Source organism: Acytostelium subglobosum, assembly GCF_000787575.1.
Source record: "Acytostelium subglobosum LB1 DNA, scaffold: scaffold1, whole genome shotgun sequence".
NCBI lineage: Eukaryota > Evosea > Eumycetozoa > Acytosteliales > Acytosteliaceae > Acytostelium > Acytostelium subglobosum.
Window position 1 is genome coordinate 1,581,240 of NW_012236531.1, and position 20,218 is coordinate 1,601,457.

At 42.2% G+C, this 20,218-nt stretch overlaps 10 protein-coding genes across 10 annotated transcripts; 6 read left to right on the forward strand and 4 right to left on the reverse strand.

Annotated features, from left to right (window-relative positions):
- Nucleotides 1–459: 459 nt before the first annotated feature.
- Nucleotides 460–1,155, forward strand: SAMD00019534_006550 (hypothetical protein; the record flags this gene model as incomplete). Its single annotated transcript, XM_012904088.1, has 2 exons — nucleotides 460–548; nucleotides 636–1,155. 2 exons carry the CDS (start codon nucleotides 460–462, stop codon nucleotides 1,153–1,155), a joined length of 609 nt encoding a protein of 202 aa, XP_012759542.1.
- A 1,825-nt stretch (nucleotides 1,156–2,980) lies between these two features.
- Nucleotides 2,981–4,269, forward strand: SAMD00019534_006560 (hypothetical protein; the record flags this gene model as incomplete). Its single annotated transcript, XM_012904089.1, has 4 exons — nucleotides 2,981–3,199; nucleotides 3,278–3,456; nucleotides 3,529–3,891; nucleotides 3,966–4,269. Coding segments are annotated over 4 exons (1,065 nt in total), but the record flags the coding sequence as incomplete, so codon positions are not given.
- Nucleotides 4,270–4,637: 368 nt separating this feature from the next.
- SAMD00019534_006570 (hypothetical protein) lies at nucleotides 4,638–5,957 on the forward strand (the record flags this gene model as incomplete). The annotated part of the gene is made up of 1 exon (XM_012904090.1): nucleotides 4,638–5,957. The coding sequence occupies one exon, from the start codon at nucleotides 4,638–4,640 to the stop codon at nucleotides 5,955–5,957; it is 1,320 nt and encodes a 439-aa protein (XP_012759544.1).
- A 2,490-nt stretch (nucleotides 5,958–8,447) lies between these two features.
- On the forward strand, nucleotides 8,448–9,360 carry SAMD00019534_006580 (hypothetical protein; the record flags this gene model as incomplete). Its single annotated transcript, XM_012904091.1, has 4 exons — nucleotides 8,448–8,469; nucleotides 8,553–8,653; nucleotides 8,727–8,886; nucleotides 8,951–9,360. The coding sequence occupies 4 exons, from the start codon at nucleotides 8,448–8,450 to the stop codon at nucleotides 9,358–9,360; spliced, it is 693 nt and encodes a 230-aa protein (XP_012759545.1).
- Nucleotides 9,361–9,657: 297 nt separating this feature from the next.
- SAMD00019534_006590 (hypothetical protein) lies at nucleotides 9,658–10,377 on the reverse strand (the record flags this gene model as incomplete). Its single annotated transcript, XM_012904092.1, has 2 exons — nucleotides 9,658–10,086; nucleotides 10,216–10,377. 2 exons carry the CDS (start codon nucleotides 10,375–10,377, stop codon nucleotides 9,658–9,660), a joined length of 591 nt encoding a protein of 196 aa, XP_012759546.1.
- Nucleotides 10,378–10,895: 518 nt separating this feature from the next.
- SAMD00019534_006600 (hypothetical protein) lies at nucleotides 10,896–11,640 on the reverse strand (the record flags this gene model as incomplete). Its single annotated transcript, XM_012904093.1, has 2 exons — nucleotides 10,896–11,330; nucleotides 11,431–11,640. The coding sequence occupies 2 exons, from the start codon at nucleotides 11,638–11,640 to the stop codon at nucleotides 10,896–10,898; spliced, it is 645 nt and encodes a 214-aa protein (XP_012759547.1).
- A 1,579-nt stretch (nucleotides 11,641–13,219) lies between these two features.
- SAMD00019534_006610 (hypothetical protein) lies at nucleotides 13,220–14,602 on the forward strand (the record flags this gene model as incomplete). The annotated part of the gene is made up of 1 exon (XM_012904094.1): nucleotides 13,220–14,602. The coding sequence occupies one exon, from the start codon at nucleotides 13,220–13,222 to the stop codon at nucleotides 14,600–14,602; it is 1,383 nt and encodes a 460-aa protein (XP_012759548.1).
- Nucleotides 14,603–14,755: 153 nt separating this feature from the next.
- Nucleotides 14,756–15,921, reverse strand: SAMD00019534_006620 (hypothetical protein; the record flags this gene model as incomplete). Its single annotated transcript, XM_012904095.1, has 2 exons — nucleotides 14,756–15,406; nucleotides 15,550–15,921. Coding segments are annotated over 2 exons (1,023 nt in total), but the record flags the coding sequence as incomplete, so codon positions are not given.
- An 891-nt stretch (nucleotides 15,922–16,812) lies between these two features.
- On the reverse strand, nucleotides 16,813–18,278 carry SAMD00019534_006630 (hypothetical protein; the record flags this gene model as incomplete). Its single annotated transcript, XM_012904096.1, has 2 exons — nucleotides 16,813–17,220; nucleotides 17,292–18,278. The coding sequence occupies 2 exons, from the start codon at nucleotides 18,276–18,278 to the stop codon at nucleotides 16,813–16,815; spliced, it is 1,395 nt and encodes a 464-aa protein (XP_012759550.1).
- Nucleotides 18,279–18,296: 18 nt separating this feature from the next.
- SAMD00019534_006640 (hypothetical protein) lies at nucleotides 18,297–18,647 on the forward strand (the record flags this gene model as incomplete). The annotated part of the gene is made up of 1 exon (XM_012904097.1): nucleotides 18,297–18,647. One exon carries the CDS (start codon nucleotides 18,297–18,299, stop codon nucleotides 18,645–18,647), a length of 351 nt encoding a protein of 116 aa, XP_012759551.1.
- Nucleotides 18,648–20,218: the final 1,571 nt, after the last annotated feature.

A 20,218-nucleotide genomic window follows, 5' to 3' on the forward strand; every position in this document is an offset into this window, starting at 1 on the left:
TATTATTTAATGACTGACTCAATCCATCGAATCTCATCAGCTGTGGCAACCATCAGTGCTCAATGTGTTTGAGTTTTCCAACCATCAATTCATCTCAATCAACCTCACTGAAGGACAAGTGATCAATCAGACAACATTCCCAAATGAAGTGTTCATCACCAGCATCCTCGAGTACTCTGGTGATGACTTCCTGTTGCTGGGTTACAACCAATCCGCATCGTGGGTCTGTAATATGATGCTAAATCACTTCAACTCTAAAGTATGTAAATCATGATCAAGATCTTCAGAAGCTTGCCTGCCCAACTCAAGTGAATGTGAGGCACACTTCACTCAAACTCCCAATCAATCAATCAAAAATCAATACATGTCCAGAGCATGGTATTATCAACCAAGTCAAAGGGACCATCTTGTCTTAATGGATATGTTTAAGACAGTTCGGCCTCACTTGGCTACGATGCCATGAACAACATTGCCTTTCAGGTGGCCTCCTCTTTCCCTCCACCCTCATGGCCTACTCTAATCCAATACAACTTTGACACCAATCAATCGTAAGTCTGTCAATCGAATACAGTCATTACACCATGATGTAATACTTTTCACCTACTTACTCAATCAATCCACTCATTGGATGACAGCTCCACGACTTGTTTCTCACCAGAGGGTGGGGGCTATGGAAACTACCACTCAAACAGCCTGACATACTTCATGGTCATCCAAGGAATCCATGAAGAGGTTTCAGAGATCGCTGTGGTCTCATATCACATCCCAAGCAACACGACCAAGGAGTTCCACTTTGACTTGCCATTCTTGAGCAATGGTACCTACTCCATTTCTTATGGAACGTATTACAACTCCAAATTCTACATCGAATTCGTCCCAGACAGCATCAACATTGCCACTTTGATCTACCAGATCGATATGATCAAGAATGAGACACAGTTGCTGTTTGCTGTTCCACACGACCCAGGTACAGTTGATACCAACACCATTTATGTTGACATCCCGCACAACAGTCTGGTCTTCGTTGGACAACGTCTTTACATTGGTCCACAACTCGATATTTATGTGATGGATCTCACCACCCTCGAGTATGCCAACCGCCAAGTTGAATTCTACTTCGAGTTGGTGAACGCTGACATCTTCACCGTGGAATGAATGAGAACATCAACAATGCCATTGCTCCTCTTATCTTATTGACTTCAGTGCAATATGCCATAATAGATTCAATCTTGACTTTGATGTATCATCATACTGTTGTTTACTGATCTCAAGTGTTGTACATTCTCAATAACATGCCATCATTGAATGAGTGTGAGTGAGGCTCCAAAGGCAATGACCAAGATTCTGTTAACAAATGAATCATTCTATCGGTGACCAGCAGACATGTGTGTCTTCAAGAGAGAGATGATTCGTCAATTATTATTTGTTTGTGTGTATCTCAAGAGATAGAGAGTGGGAAGTGAATGAATGATGTGTTTGTGGTGTATGTTTGTTGTTGATGTTGTAGAAAGCGATTGTATCTAGTGTGTTTGTGTGTGTGTGTGTGTGTGTGTGTATCTGTTTATGTGTATGTGTATGTCCATTCACTTTGGACATTGAATTGAATGAGGGATGAAGAGTTGAGTTTGATAAGATGTTGTTGTCTTTCATACTCACTCACTCACTCACTTGTTCATCCATTCATTCATGTTAATTACTTATTAATGTTCTAGTTTATCAATAACATCAGACTACAGACAATAGACAGCAGACAACAGACGGCAGCAGCATTACCTTGGTATCTCATATCCATCAATCACATGAACACTTGAGACAACAACAACTTTAGTTTAACGAAACAAGACCAACAACTCTATGAAATCGATTATAGCAACCAATCTCATCACCATTCCACTCTACCTCGCCATACGCAAGACACCATCTATTGCTATCATTGACAACAACAATAACAACAGCATCAACAACAATACAATTATTAGTAACAAGTTCCAACAATCAATTACAACAAATATTTATCTGACAGCTGACTCTACACCAATTGAGTTACCAACAACAAAGAAGAAGACTACAACATTTGGAGCATTCGTTTGATTCATTGATTGACATACACAGAATGTAAGTGACCACAAGACAAAAGAATGAATGAATGAATGAATGAATGAATAGACTCTGGAAGAATGAATCGAATCGTTTTTTCGATGTTTGTTGTAGACACTACCTACCTACCTCGAGTTGGTAATGTCAGAAAGTGGAGATGTAACCTGCAACCGGGCCACACCCACAGTGATACACCCCCATCATCGTCATGCGAATGAATATGAACAGTTGTTTGTTTTGGTTGATGTCAAACAATCAGGTGATGCCCATTGTCCGTCATCCATTCGTCGCAAGAGAACAAGTTGAACGAAACCACCACTTTAAATTTGATTTGGGCCTAATCCCCTTCTGGATCTTTGGCCTGGTCAATCTGTGTGTGTGTGTTTGTTAATGCCAATGGCAAGCCTGGATTGGGTGTTGAACACCTTGACATCACTATCACACACACACATGCACCCCAACATGCTTCCAATGGAAGCACACTCCTCTTGTCATTCTCTCCACCACTACACAACACTCATTCATTCATGCTCCAGAGGCATGCCTTGTTACTTACTTGATTCACTTCACTTCACTTCCTGCCTTCATCACCTTCAACTTCAACAAACACACATACATTGATTGACATATACATACAAATTCAACCATTCAAACTAACCTTCGCTCTAATTGGTAGTAGTAGTACACAGTAGTAGTTAGTAGTTCAACGCAGCATAGGTTATACAATTCATACCTGCTGACCTTCCATCAAATCATTCAATTCCAATTCAACAACAACAATTCAAACAATTAATTAATCGACCGAATCAATCACATCAATCAATCAATCACATTAATCAATCTTGTCACGTGATTGTAGACATTGCCATACCCGGCCTATCAATCAATCAAGCAATCAATACATATATATTTACAATATACAATGACAATGGAATCATATGGTATTTCAGAGTTGGAACTGGAGAGGTACTTCAACCCTGACAACCACTTGTACACATCGACGCGCAAGTTAGTCTCGGAACTAAATGCATTCCTATTCATGTTGCTCGCCACAACATGTTTCTTCATAGTCAGATATCTCTATCAACGTTTCGTTCTCAAGGTATGTCCACTCATCCATCCATCTATCCATCCATACTCCCAATATTAACATCATCATCATCATAATATACACCATTAGCCAATAGCTTTATCATTCTCAATTCGCAAGTCTAATGTACCTAGATTCTTAGAGAATGGATGGTACTCATTGTATTATATTACATTCCAATTGTTTGGATTCTACGTCTTCTTCAAAGAGGAATGGACTCTGTTCCCTACAATGAATATCTGGCTCGGATGGCCAATCCAACCATTCTCGTAAGTTGAGTGATCATGTTACCAAAGTATCTACTCTAACATTCAATCAATCAATCAATTGAAACAACATAGAACACTGTTCAGGACATATTACTTGCTAGAGTTATCATTCTACTTCCATTGCACAATTGCATTGTTCTTTGAGACTAGACGAAAGGACTTTAATCAGATGATCACACATCATTTGGCAACATTCTTCTTGGTGGGCGCCTCATATTGGTTCCGTTATCAACGTATTGGTCTGATCATCCTGATCACTCATAATCTTGGCGATATATTCCTGTACTCGGCCAAAGCCCTAAACTACATCCAAAAGGAGAAGATGAATCCTGAAGTATACAGTGTCACAGCAGACACCCTCTTCATCCTATTCGCCATCACATTCTTCCTTACCAGACTCGTCTTCTTCCCATCAGTCCTTATAAGGACAACAATGTAAGTGGACCATGTCCATGCCCTACCAGATCACATACTCATAATTTACATACTTACATACACATCATTCTTAGGTTTGAAGCATTCTTTGTATCAACTGGATTCCCACTGTACTACTCGACCAATGTTGCATTGGTCACACTGCAGTGTCTACATATCTTCTGGTTCTACCTGATACTTAGGATTATCATTGCCAAGTTGAAAAAGGGTACAAAGATCGATGACATTCGTAGTGACAGTGATGAGGAGTATGAGGCCAATGAGAAGAGCCATCACTTTGATGCCGAACACCTACTTCGCGATCATCCCAAGTCCAAAGCAAGGGCGGCCGCTGTAAACAGTAGAAACAGCAAACTTAGAAGCAGCAAAATAAAGAGTAACTAGACATTATATTGTCTGTTACATACATTTACATTATTATCAAGGGTCGAGGGTAGAGGGTTGGGCAAAAAGGAAGATGATTGTTGGAATGGGCTCATTCAACAAGTAGTGTTGAACAAGAAAAGATAGAGATAATAATGGATACACTCCCCCAAGTGATACTCAAGAAGGTTGTAGAATACTTGAATGATAATGCTGATCGCATTAAGTTCACTCTACTTTGTAAACGATTGTTCCAACTTCGTAACCAATACCTACATTTTGATATACATTACATGGCACCATTAGACAACAACAACAATGACAATGACAAAGATAATAACTGTACAGGATTAAGATCATATCAACAGATCATTCGAAATGATATGATCAATCGAAAGAGAAACACAGTATACTTGGGCTTTGAGAAGAGATTCCATCAAAAGGATTATGACTACATGTTCTTTCTTGTTCCTCATAGCCCAACAAATTGGAAGAAAGAGATAATGGACATTCCGGATATATCATCGGTGACGTTGGTGTTTGAGAGGTACCATGATCGATATAGTGATTATGGTGCGGTGTTCTGGACTGACTTGAAGGTGCTGATCGATCACTTGGCAGCGCACTCAATTCCAATCATTTGTGAACATATGCCATTGATCACTGATGATGAGTCCAGTGTACCACTAAACGGATATTACTTCAGCAACCTGACACTCTACTTGAGGTCAACCTCAACACAATCATTTGTTGACAATGTACTTGGAAGCTTACCAGCAACATTGACCAATCTATCGTTGACTGGCCAGTTCAAGGGCTCACTGGAGAACGTCCTACCTACAAGCATTCGTTCGTTGGCCATTCGTCTGGATGATTGGAATCTGGCCATCTCTGGCACTGGACTCCCTCCACATTTGAACACTCTCCACCTTGGGCACTGGTTTAATCATCCTCTCACACTGCCAAGTAGCATCACTGAAGTGAAGATTGGATTGTACTTTGCTCAACAGATTGATTGTCCATCGCTTCAATCTCTGATTTGGACTTCATCAACTACAACGATCAGCGACCTCACATCAACATTCCCTGATCTGAGAGATGTCAACTTAACCTTTGAGAAACCTCCCGTTGGGATACCCTATGGAGTGGAGGTGTTATCACTCAACTTTGACAGATATATCAATCATGAGCCTCTTTCGAGATTACAGTTGCCATCCTCTATTACCGCACTCAAGATCCAGTACCATAATCGCAAGATTCAAATTGGTGACATACCTCCATCAGTCACATCATTGACTGTGATTGGAGTCCAGTACGATCAATTGGACTTTGACGCACTGCCCTCAGCACTCCGATCATTGTCACTGCAATGTGTTGCCACAGATCTACCGATTCCATGGGACCTGGTCAATCAACTACATTGTTTACCAAAGTCAACTGTAGAGTATACATTGACAATTGGATATGGATTGAGTGTTCGAAGAAATGATTACTGGACAATCAATCTAACAAGAATCTCGGACAATATATTCTTGCGAGTGGCCGATGACCTACTCAAGCGTTCTGGCTTCATCGACATCTCTAGTCCATACTTCAAAACAGAATATCTACTTCAACTAATGAACAACCAATGGACATGGCCGATCAACAAGCCTCGCGGACGCGGTCTAGCTTCAACTTTATCATCCTGCACAACAATGTAACCTTTCCTTTTTTGTTGTGAATAGTCAACACAAGATATTATTAATAAACTGTTTGTTGTTGTTGGATGGATAGTCAATCATTCACCATGCATACATACATGTACAGATAGATAATAATAAATGGATAAATTACCTTTTGTTATACTTAAACAGATAGTAACATATGTTGAGGAGAATGCTGATAGAGTGAAGTTGACATTGTTGTGCAAGAGATTATTTGAACATAGACAACACTATCTTGACTTCAACACCAAGCAACTACCCTATACCTGGAAATATCAGACTTATCACAACAACAGCATTCACCTCAAGTCATACAAGTCAATCATTCAACAAGCACTCCATTCAAAGCCATGCTCCGTCCTACTACAATACTATCTATCTTCAGTTCCTAATTATGACTATGTATACTGTGTTGGTAAAGGTAAACTTGTTGATTGAATGAATTATTGAATAGATATACTTACGTACTTATGAATGAATGAATAGATATACATAATAATGGTGCATGGAAGAAAGAGATAATGGAAATAACAAATGTAACTTCAATCACATTGGATATAAGACAAGCTTGTGATGAAGAATTGTTGTTAGATTTGAATGAGATTGTGATAAAGTTGAAGTTGAAGAATAGTTCGTTGCATGTAGAATGTCTCCATCTTCAATATACAATGCTACCAACGATTGTCAACCATCACTTCACCAATCTTCAAATCTATTTCCCAAGTCATCAATACATCACTATGTATCAATTACAAAGTGGAGTGAAGGGCTCATTGCCTGCCAACAGTTTCTCTGATTCAGTGACAAGTCTATCGATCGAAGGTTGCTACCTCGGCAGTCTCCAAGACGTCCTTCCCGACAAACTAAAGTCATTAAGAGTGAAATTTAGTGAATGGGATCTTTTGCTCGATGCCAATGTGTTGCCGCCTCATCTTGATACACTCTACATGGGCAAATTCCATAACCAATCTCTGGACTCTCTGCCATCAACTATCACAGACCTCACAATAGGATCAGTTGGACTAGCTGGAAGTGCATTTAATCACGATGTTCAATGTCCGTCCCTTAGACGACTGACACTGCTCAATATTAAAGAGCCAAGGTTCGGTCCCATGCCATTCTTTCACCTTACATGGCTCAGACTACAAGGTATCAAACCAAAAGTTATATGTAAGATCGATCGAGACACTTTCCCAGTACTTGGCTCGCTCACTATTGGAACACTGTGGATAGAATCGATTCAGAGTTCGTTGGACTTTAGAATGCTACCGCCCTCCCTCAAGTCCCTCACCACTGTTCTCTATAACATACCATTGCTATTGCCAAGTGGTTTGGAAGAGTTGAGGGTTCCCTTCCTCCTCAACCCAAGCTACGACCATCAACTTGGCAAATCACTTCCGCCATCCATCAAATCACTCTCTTTGGAAATTTTCATCTCTTTGCAACAAGGTGACATCCCTCCATCATTGACATCACTCACATTACATCAAGGCAACAATTACAACAAATTCGATTACAAGATACTACCAGCAACCATGCGATCTATCAGTTTGATTTATGCCTCGGAGGAATCATCTACAATCAATCTTACAAAGTATGTTCTTCGCAATCTCCAGCAAGTACCAAAGTGTGTGGCCGAGCTGAGGATCACTCTCCATCCGCAATCAATGATATTGGCATTTTACAGGATATCGGACAATGTATTCCTGTGCATTTGTTATCCGGACTGTTTGTACTCCCCTGATGTGGCAGACCTTTCCAGGTCGGGCTTTATCAATATTTCAAGTCCCTATTTCACCGCTGAATATATTTTACGACTACTTGGCGATGATCTATGGGTGCCAACTCCTCGCAAGTCACGATGTACCATATTGTAGATATCATGGAGAACTCCTTCAAGAAATGACTTCAAGACAACAATGATCGATTGGATATTGGGAATTATAATGCTTCCAAATGTGAACAGGTGGAGACCATAATCAGTTGGTAATAAATCACTTTGATTGATTGGATGTGGATGTCACACATTGACGTATCATGTCCAATCAATTATGTATTCGTGCTTTAGTTTGAGGTTGAACGTGTCGCAGTTTTCCAAGGAAAGTATTTGGGGAGGTGTGTGAACCACGAAGTCAGATCTTGAATGAGTGTGTGACACGAAGGACTAAAGGAGTCGGATTCATTTGCAACTTGAACTTATTATCTCTTAATTTATAATATATATAATAGATATAGAATAGATATATATATATACATTCAACAACAATGGCATGTAGGAATAGAACAGCAACATATAATAGTTTGAAAGCTTTATCAAAGCCTTCATCTCATTCAACATATTATGCCTCATCACCTAATGGTGGAGGCGGAGGTGGTACAAACAATGATAGTTACATACCTTTAAAGAATGAGTTGGAAGATGACTATGCCTCACCATCAGACATATCAAGTTTCAAATGGATAGCATTGCGAGACATCGATTCAAAGATGATATCACTGAAAGACAAGGGTATGTCAAGTGCTGCCCTGCTCCATGCCATCAACATTGACAAGTGTGCACATTGAACTAACCAAACATCATTGATTGATTAGTTGAGAAGCTGGGTAGATTACACTCTAGAAATATAGCAACATTCGATGGAGATGGCGATGATGAAAGAGAGATTGAAGTATTGACAAAGGATATATCATCTGTAAGATTCATTGAATGAATGAGCGAATGAATGAACAAGTATGAGTACTGACTCTCACGGTCGTGCATAATAGATAATCACAAAGACACATCACTTAATCAAGAACTTGGGTGCCAAGGAGAACCTGTCACCCGAAGAGGTGAAGATCAAGAAGAACATACAGTCGGCCAAGTCAACACAACTTCAAGCTCTGTCGCTTGACTTTAAGAAGAAGCAAAGGACATATCTTAGTGGTATGTTGGTACACACATTGATTGATTGAAGATTGATCACTAATCAAACATTACATATATGTAGCATTACAAAAGAACTCAAGTAGCTTTGGATGGGAGAATGGAGAGAATGAAGAGGAGGAGGAAGAGGTTGCCAACTATGGATTCACGATGCAACAATTGGAGGTGGTCAACGAAATGGACAAGCAGGTGATGCAGCGCGATGGTGAAATCAAACAGATTTTGCGATCGATCAATGAGCTGTCAAACATTGTCCAGGACATTAGTATGATGGTCATCCAGCAGGGCACATTGCTGGATCAGATCGAGTACAATCTCGAACAGACCGAAGAGTCTGTCGTGCAGGGCAACGTCGAGCTGGGCAAGGCGAACGAGTACCAAAAGGGCTATCGATCCAGGCTCTGCATTCTTATGATACTCATTGTATTGATCGTCACAATGGTCTTTGTGGCCATCATCAAGGCCTTCATTTAGTTAGTTAGTAGACGACGACGAAGACGACGACGAAGACGATAAAGAAGATGACAAAGTAACGACAACCCAACAGCTAGTCAGGCATCAATCAGTTCCCCGCCTCCACCTGTATAATAAACAATAGTAGCAGCAGTAGTGCATCACGTTGTACAACGTTGACCATACCGCCAAGCCAAAGCCAAAGACATGTCCAAGTTCAAGTACACTTTAATGGACGAGTCGCGCCACTTCTATTGGCGCGTCCATCCCATCTTTTAATTTAACATCCCCATCCACTTACCCAATTGATCAATTGGGTTATGAGATATAAGTGGCAATAGCACTTGACCAGGCACAGATCAAGCCACCAATACAAACAAACCAACCGGAAGTTGGATGCCATTCTTGTGTGGAAGGAGGCAGTCCATAGTGAGATGTACCCGCAAACATTGTGCATGGAGAATCGATTTCCACGTCACTGGTACATAGTTTGTCTTGAAGGAATGATCGACGAATGGCCAGAAACTGGAGGAAGGCAATGGTCAGCATGACAGCCGATGCCATTGTCAAATTGAACGCGAAGAATCTGAAGCGACGTCTTTGAGTGATCAATCCAACCACTTGTAGCACTGCCACACCAGTTGCGCCAATCAATGCCAAGATCAAGAATGCCAATGATATATTGAATACCTGTTTGATATTATCATTTCCAGCATCTGAGTACGTTACATCTGTTATTACAATATTCTATAAATTGAGTGTCGAGATCAATGGGGGATGGTAGTGGAATAATTCCAGAAAGGTGTGGAACATGTTAGCTATGTGTCACACTTGATCAATCAATCAATCTTATCTGCTTGTCAATCAATCACATACATCTCCATCAAAAGCTTGAATGTTACGTGTTGTTACAGTCTTTGTCCATCGATAGTCTACTGTCTCTGTGACATTTGCAGCAGCACTGTATGGATGTCTATAGAACTGTTGATACCAAGGCAATGCAAAGGCAATGGCCACGCATATAATCATGCCAACCATGAGTCCCAAGCCAACTCCAAGTTTGACTCTATGTAAAGTCATTCTTTTATAATCTTTAAGTTATAAGTTATATATCTGTTTGTTTGTTTGTTTTATTGTCTGTCTGTATGTTTGTCATCTATCCAATTATTAGATTGATCAAATATTTAATAAATTAATGAATGAACGATTATTGGATCATAGAATGAATGATCCTTTCTCACCCACTTACGTGTCAAGGAACCAGGCCCTGATTGGACCAGTTTTGGCACACGAGTGATCCAAATCATAATTGTGAAGCCCAAAACTGTCGTGACCACACACTTGTCCAACTGTGTTCATGTCGGTTAAAGTTCAGGGATGACATGAGATGATCTCGGGAATTTGAGTGAGTGTCTCGGCTGCTGAGAACTTGAAAGTGAACGAGTCTAGACGACAACTCTTTGATTTCTAAACATAGATAGGAGGAGTATTTATTATTATTGTGATGTTGTCTACATGATATTTGAGTGAGGTTGATCAACCTCATGATCAATACTTTAAGCCAAGAATGAGGCAACGGCTGAGAGAAGGGAGAATGCCAGTCCACCGACACCAACCCACCAGCCAATGAATGGGAACCATCTGAATTTCAAGCCGAGGACACCCTCGGTTGAACCAAAGAATGACTCGCAAGGTGAGTTGTCCAGACCGATGTAGCCGCCACACTGGTTGTCCTTGTCGAGAGCCTTGGTGATGCCAAAGAACTGGAAGAAAGCGACGGCCAACAGGGCAAACGAGGCAAGTCCAGCAATGCCAGAGAGGATTCTAAAGAATCTGCTTCTCGAGATGATTCCGATGATCTGGAAGACAGCCAATGCCAGAGCAGCGGCAGCTGAAGCAGTCAAAAAAGACAGAGAAATAGTGAATACCTGCTTAACATCCTTCTGTTCATCAGTGTAGTCGTTCTCACTTTGTTGTGTGTGAGATGATGTCTATTTCGTTTGATTGAATGATTGGTTGATTGAATGATTGATTGATTGAATGAATGATGTTAATAAAGGTTCACATTCGAGATAAATTTATACTACATACCGCTCCGCCTAGACTAGTGACAGTGTCAACGGTAGTTCTGGTCTTTGTCCAGAAATAGTCGATGGTTGTTGTGGTGTTGGCTTGAAGAATGATGTTGAAACTTGATCTCAAGTCCTCTCTGTACCATGAGAATGAGTATGAGACGGCCAAACAGCCGAGCAACAATACAGTTAGCACCAAGGCTCCGCCAAGCTTTCCTCTATGACCCATTATTAGACTTTATGTTAATATTGAAAAATGCTTTATAAATAAATTAATATGATATATATGTTATATGTTTGATTGATTTGGTTAATGTCAAATGTCAATCAATCAATAAAATATGTTTGAGTGTGTATGTGTATGTGTATGTGTATGTGTATGTATATATGTATATAAATGTGTGTATGTAATATTTATGATTGATTGGTATGATTAAGTAATGTGGGGTTGACAACACAAAGCTATCTTTGCTCTCGACGAAAAGCATTAATCCAAAAACAATTATTAATAGAGAGTTAATTCAAATAAATTACTTTTGGATATATGAGGGGGTGTTGTGTTGTGGGGGTGATTTTGAAGTGTTATTCACCCTAGCCAACAGAGATACACAGAACCCCTTAGTTTTTTCAGACAAAGAATCATACACCCACATACACCAACATGAATGTCAATCACCCATTTTCCGGGAGCCACCACATTGATCATATACAGACAATAAGGCTCCCGGTCTTCAAGGAACTGCACACAACACATTCTCTCTATCTCTTTTTTTCAATCCAACAATACCAACAACAACAACAACCAATAACAACAACAACAAGGTCGTTGGAAGCAAAGACAAGACAAGAACTACAGTTAGATTGATTGAATGTCAGAGACAACAAAATAGGTGTGATCTTGTTTGATTTGCATCCATTAGTGGCTAACCATTAGTTATTAGTTAGCCCAAGACACAACAACACCACAATGTTGTGTGCACATATCCAATTTAGTTGGCACTCATTCATTTATTCATTCGATTGACTATGCATGACATGATATTACATGTCATTATAAGGCATCTAGCGAACCTCCAACTAACTCCATTCTCTACCTTCAATTAATTGAGGAAGTAATGAGTATTCATTCCTTAATGGAAACAAGTCTGGACTCACTCCCACTCCACCATTCCTTTTTCATCTTAGTAGCTTCTACATTGGAGGCAAGTGCTTCCACTTGTCTTACCATTCCTCAACCTCAACCTCACACTTCATACAAACATACACACACTTATCAATGTACTTAAATGGTCGGACAAGCGATATACACTTGAGTGACATGGATATACTCTTGTTTAGTGTGTGTGGTGTGTGTGGTGTGTTCATGAGCTTGCGTAGTGTAAACTCCTATCTTATCTTATTGAGCCCCCTCATACACACATTCTACATACAATCTTGGTGAGTTGTCACTCACACACGCTAGAGACAGAGAGAGATAGAGAGAAAGAGAGATAGTGCTCGGCCGCCGTTTTCCATTTTTGGAGGGATACAGATCTGAATGAAGTGAATGAATGACAACATCTGGGACATCCCTTGGGATAGGACAGGACCGGACATCCCTTCCTTTTTTAGACATCGATATACATCTTTGTAAAGATATTTAAAGGGCACTTGGATGCCTCTCTACAAATCATAATTCAAGTCAAGCTAAGTTATACAAATAACAAATAGCAACCTTATAATTAATATATCTATCTATCTATATTTATTTATTTATTTATTTATTTATTTAATTAATTAACCAAAATCATCTTTGGAATAATATTAAGATGAAGCTCGCTCACTTCTTGTTTGTGATGTTGGCCATTGGCTACACATCCGCCGCTTACGTCGGCCTCACCACTGGTCCATCCAGCCTTGGTAAGATCCTGATCCATGCCGAGTCTGGTCGTACACTCTACTACTTCACTCATGACGCCCCCAACCAACAATCCACTTGCAATGGAGCCTGCACCAACATCTGGCCACCTTTAATTGGAATTCCCCTCAACGATGCCTCATTGTCCGGAGTTGCCGGAGTCAAGGCCCGTGCTGACGGCACCATCCAGGCCACCTACAACGGAATGCCACTCTACTTCTACCACCTTGACATGACAGCCGGAGACACCCTCGGAGAGAATGTCAACAACGCCTGGTATGTCTTCCGTGAGAACGTCATCAAGTTCACCCAGATTGCCCAGTCCCTCTTCACTGTTGACCAGAACGGCCGCTCAATCTACTACAACGGTGCCGACAGACCCAACTTGCCACCAATGTGCAACTCTGACGCCTGTGCCTCCATCTTCCCACCAGTGCTCGGTTTCGCCAAGCAGGACGCCGCCTCCTCAATCAGCAACGCCGTCGGATTCATCCAGCGTGCCAACGGTCAGTTCCAGGTCACCCTCAACGGCTACCCACTCCACTACTACTATGGTGACTCTGCCGCCGGACAATTCAACGGTGACAACAAGAACGGTTTCTTCGTCTACAACCACATGGTCCTCCACTCTGGTATCGTCAACACTGGTACCGGTGGCGCCACACCACTCCAAGTCCAGCTCTGCGGAGGTGCCGCCTACTGCCAGTTCGAGAACAGCTGTTTCAAGAACGAGACCTACATTGATGCCAGCGGCCAAGCCGTCACCAAGGTCTACTGCATGATCCTCAACAGAGGTCTCCCAGCCCCACACCTTGACCTCCGTTTCCTCAACCTGGACAGCAACACCCTCCAGATCACCGGTCTCCAGCAAACCTACGCCAACAGCCCAATCTGGGACTTCTTCCCAAGCCGTGCCAACTCCCCACTCCAGACCAACCAGGGCCACCCATGGAGCTACACCATCAAGGCCGGCGGCGGTGGTCTCACCCTCAGAGTCCTCGTTGACTCTCGCTCAATGACCCTCTACCAGTTCCTCAATGACATCATCGGTCAGCCATCCGTCTGTTTGGACAACACCCAGTGCACCAACACATGGCCACCCCTTGCCGGATTCCCACACTCCCAGCTCAACATGAACCTCGGTGGTACCCTCGGAACCCAGGCTCGTCAAGGTGGTCGTCTCCAGCCAACATTCAACGGCAAGCCACTCTACTACTACTCCAAGGATATGAAGCCAGGTGATGCTCTTGGACAAGGTATTGGAGGTGTCTGGAGTGTTGTCAACACCATCTAAATGGATTGGTCCAAAGAGTGATTAAGAATGATTAAGTGTTGTTCCTGTCCCGTCCCATTAATAAACAATCAATCATTCAATCAAACAAACAATGATGTTTGGAGTTGGGAATTAAGTTTATCAATTGAGTCATGATCTTTAGGATGATGGGTAGTAGACCTGGAGGAACTCGACGAGGACATCGGTGTCAGAGTGGTGTCCGAGGACATCACCGGTGGTGGTGTTGACGTAGAAGATGGTGTTGGAGGAGACGTCGTCATGGCCTGGAGCGGCAAAGATACCACCTGGGAGGATGACTGGACCGTTGCCACCGGCGACGGTGCCATCGTTGGAGATGAGTACGACCTCGGCGGTCTGGGTTCCGATTCTGACAAAGGCTGGGTTGGTGCCGATGTAGGTGTGAGTGCAGCCGACCAGCGACTTTGTGAATGGATCGTAGGCGAGAGAGTTCAACCACATGTCGTTGGACTGGAAGCCGGTGAACCAGACGGTTCTGGAGACCTGGCCAGTCAGGGTGTTGACGACGACCATACCCTCCTGGGTGCTCTCTGAAGCGTTGGTGTAGCCGCGGAACACGACGTACAGCTCAGAGTCGTCCTGGTTGAAGGCGTAGATGCCAGAGTAGACAGTGTCGCTTGGGAACTCGCCGAACGAGAAGTTCTTGGCGATGGCGCCAGTCGACTGATCAATCTCGACAACGTCAAAGAACTCCTGGACGTCTGGGTAGTTGATCGAGGACAATCCAATCAAGTAGTCTGACTTGGCGTCATAAGAAAGTCCATAGACGTAGATGTATTCTTGGTTCTGTGGGGAGGAGGGAAGGGGAGTTGGGGAAGAAGGGGAGAGGGAGAAGAGGGAGAGGAAGAGGAGGGGGAAGGGGAGTTGATGGGATGGGAGGGGTCAGGTCAGTATGATGCCAATATGATGATGATCAAACAAACACATACTGGTGAGTAGTTATCAATGAAGACTGTTCCAGTCTCGAGATTGATACCGTAGAGGAAGATGTCGACGTCAAAGGCGAGCATGACGTAGTAGTTGGTGCCGACGACAGCGTTCACAGTGAAGGAGATACCATCGATCAGCAACGAGGTGGTGCCCTTGAGCTTGACCAACTCAGTGCCTGGCAATGGGTTGGTGTGGATGCTTGGAGTGCCAAGTGAGCGGATTGTCAACGAGTCCAGTCCGTTCTCCTGGGCGATCATAATTGGTCCAGAGGCGGCCATTGCCATGCCGACCACTGTCAACAGCAGCAAGGCTGCCATCGTGGTAAACTTATTGTACAACATGATTATAAGTATAAATAGAGATAAATAGAATATAAAATAATATTATCTGTATGATTGTTTGATTGAGTGAATGAATGAAGTGATTGATTACAATTGAGAATAGGATTTAGTACAATTCAATTCAGTAAGTAAGGAAGTAAGTAATCACGACCCACTTCTGCAAAGCCCACAGGCCCTAGCAAATACCAAGTTGGGGCCAGGTCATAGGGGGGACGATCACATTGTGGATATTTTGATATTTCGCAAAACAACCACAAACCGGTGGAATGTTGGGCGGATGCAGGATCGATGGGTACAATGGGAACACTGAAGTGTAGTGTCTCCTACAATTGCCCATCAACGCGTTTCGAAGGTCAACATCCATAACTCACACACTCAAACAATAACAAATATCTTTGGCTCTTGGATAACTTGATACTCAATTCGGGGGTGGTGAAAGCGCGTCATTAAAGGAGACATGACGTTAGTAGTTGCCACACTGATCTTCCTCCTTATGTATGATCAGAGAGTAACAAGGAATAATCCAGATGGAAATTTCAAACGACGTCTGACATTCATCAGTTTAGTTTCATTCCTACTACCTCACACCTATTGATGCACATAGATACAGAGATAGCAACATTGGTGGAACCAGCTGAGCGGCCTAACAACTTGGCCCCAATCAGGTGGTGTTGGTCACCAAGTTTGGGATACAGATAAAACGTTTACATAACAATCCATGGAAAGGTTGATTGGAGTGCGCACTCCATCACACTATCGCTCAATCTCTCAATCATTCAACAACAAGAGTCCGCACAATATTACAGCAGCCAACAATTTTATTGACTCCTATCTATCTGGACATGAAGACTGAGTCGACACACCTTGAAATGATGTCTCTGCCACACTTCATAAGAGCACGTGGCGTTGGTCAAAGAGGTGTTATTCGACACCAGGCGAGGCCTGTGAACTTTGTAATACTTGTTTTTGTGCATGTAGTTGTTGTTGGCTGAATGATTCGATGAACTCTGGATCGATCACTCCAAGTGTTTGCTTGTTTAGGTTGTTGTTGGCATAATGGAAAAAGTGATTGCATAGTGTGACGGAGCGTCCTTTGAACGTCTTGACCGGTGTGTCTGGCAGTGCCTTTGGCGCCTTCTTGCCCTTGACAATTGTCCTGCCACTGCCCTTCTGTGACATCTCCTTGATCATATTGGTGACCTCTGTCAAGTCCTTCATCACCAACTCTCTCGAGTCAAAGTGGAACTTTGAGCACAAATAATCAAATGTCTCTTGATCCTCCTTTAACAAAGTTTCCAGTCCCATCCTATAATCATCCAACTGTGAGTACTATTGTTGTTGTTGTTGGATGTCAGTATTTGGATATGTGCTCGCGAACATTGAGACCTGGGTACACATACTATTCTCTTTGAGTTGCCTCGTTGCCTGTGCCAGAAGTTCTTTACTATTGCCATGCCCTCGGTAATGTCGACGTTGATCTCTGATGATATTCGCTCGCTGAGTTCTACTTCCCGCTTCTTTGAGAGGTTCCAATCATCTTCGAATATAGGGTCCAATATATTATTGATCTTGTTCAATATCTCTTGACTATAGTTCCTTCTTCGTTTCTTTGTTGCTTGTTGTGGCTCTGCGTCCACGTCCATCTCTTGACCTTGATGTTCAATAACCTCGACATGTTGTGGCTGTGGTTGTGATTGTGGTTGTGGCTGTAGTTGCTGCTGTGGCTGTGGATGTGGCTGCTGTTGCTGTTGTGGCTGCGGATGTTGTATTTGTTGTTGTTGAACTAGTTGTTGTATTGGTGGCTGCGGCGGATGATGATGCCCGCCGTTCATAGTTCCACCTCCATTGACGTTGCTGGAAGAGGATGACATCTGTTTCCTCTTTAGCTCGGGATACTTGATGTTGATGACACTGACGAGGAGGTTCTCCAGATGGGTGGATTGTGCCGCCAGTCTTTGGTTCTGCTCCCATAGTAGTTCAAACTTCTCATTGATGATCTCTTGTACAGTGTTGAGGAGGATCTGACCACAATCACAATTACAATCACAACATCTCTTGACGTGATGCCTGGTATGAGTGGACTGTGTCGCCATCTCACTGGAGACACTGATCAATTGATCATTGATTGACTCTGCGTGAGTCGCAATGGGGCCATCCATATCATGCTCCTGTTGTTGTTGCTGCTGTTGCTGTTGATGTTGATGTTGCTGTGTCTCTTGTTGTACATGCTCGTGCTCTTGTTCTTGCTCATGCTCTTGCTCTTGATGACCATGACCATGACTATGACCATGCTCGTGCTCGTGCTCATGCTCATGCCCATGCTCTTGATGTTGTTGCTGCTGTTGTTGTTGAGGTACATCGTTGGAGACTTCATGGTGATGTTCCATCTGTGAGGCATCTTGGAGATGGTGATGGGCATCTTGTTGGAGCACCTCTTCCTCACCTTGGTGATGGTGATGATGATGGTGGTGATGATCGTGATGACCATCGGCAGCGGCTGTGACATCATCCACAATCACTACAGTAGAGTCATGGTGATGATTGTTCATTTGATCGTGCATGTGTTGATGTTGATGTTGATGGAGTGGATGATGGCCATGATCGTGATGATCATCATGGGTAACTCCAACATGTATATCACCAACGTTTGGATGTATGACAATCTGCTCACCATCTTGCATCTCAGTATCATGATGATGGTGTTGTTGCTGTTGATCATGGTGTCCAAGACCATGACCATGTCCATGATGATCTGAAACGACCTGATGCTGATCATGATGTTGGTCATGATGATGATGATTATGGTCAACAACAACTAGATTGTCATTTTCAGTTGTATGCTCTCCTGGAAGATGATGAGTAACTTCTTCATGGGAATGATCGACAACATGCTCTTGATGATGTTGTTGTTGTTGTTGCTCAATGCCATCATCATGGACAGCATTTGTGTTGTCTGGCTCGACTGATTGATGTGATTCATCAGTTGATTGATCGTCCATGTTGATTATAATATGTCTGGTTATAGGTTGTTATACGTAACATGTTGAACGAATGAATGAATGTGAGTAGAATGAATAAATGAATGAATGAATGTGATCTTCAAAGATGTACATACTTGGCAATAAAGGTTGAGTTCTTAATTTGGTTGTCCACTCGAGTTATACATATGTATGTAAATTAATACAATGTTATGTATCTACATACAAAGGATTTACGAAACTTTGTTCGTTTCTCTTTTCTCAATCACCCCACCAAAGAATAAAAAACAAAACAAATTCCAAAATAAGGTGAACTTCCAATAAACTCCTAATAGGTCTTCAATATCTAGATTATGGGACGACTCATTCATTCAATCATTGAATAATTCAATGACTTGCAATGAAGAATGAAAGAGATAAATGGATAAGTTACCAGTATTATGTATTAAACATATTATAGAGAGATATTTGAAGGATAATATAGACCTGACATGGTACGCTTATCAAGACTTTAACTTGGCATTGGTATCATGGCATTGGTTCAACATGGTGGCTCAATGGTGCAGTCGTCAAAAGGTAATCATACCGACTGATATTGAAGTGTTATCATTCAGCAAATATAATATTATTCAATCTGTACATCGGCTCAACTTGGTTGGACACTGCGTGTTCCCGGCCGTCCAGTCTGCAACTACGGTCGCCGCGGTATTCCACAAACTTGAACGTCTCACAATGGACATGGAGTATGCGCGACGATCAATCACTTTCTTGCAACAAGGCACTCGATCAGATCCCCCGTGTTTGGCATTGGCATCACTTAGTCTGACCGTTCAGAAGGTGTCTGGCACGCCAGGGACATTGATGCCGGATTTGCTCGCGCTGACTGGCTTCGACCAGTTGGTCAAGATTGAGTTGTACATTGAGACGTTGGAACGAGATTGGCTTGATTCAGTGCTGGCTCTCATCAGACAACATTCAGGATCATTGATAAAGTTGGCAATATATCCATATAAGAAGTTACCAAATGACTTCTTTGAAACACTTCAAGAAATTCTCATTGATAAGAGATGTAATCGTCTAAGGCAACTTATAATTGAAGATCCTCAAACTGGTGAAAGGACACCAACTCAATGGCTTCAACAACTATTCCAACAACACATACCAAGGCTCGACCTACCAGAGCAAACCATCGTACCTGAATACAACCAAGCAGTCCGAAGACGTCGCAAATAGTTTGTCCTTTTCCCATCATCCACTTAAACTTTTCAAGAACTTTGTCTTGTTTTGCGATCTTCAAACTCAAGTCATTCATTCATTGATTGATTGATTGTGTACAAATATAATACTTT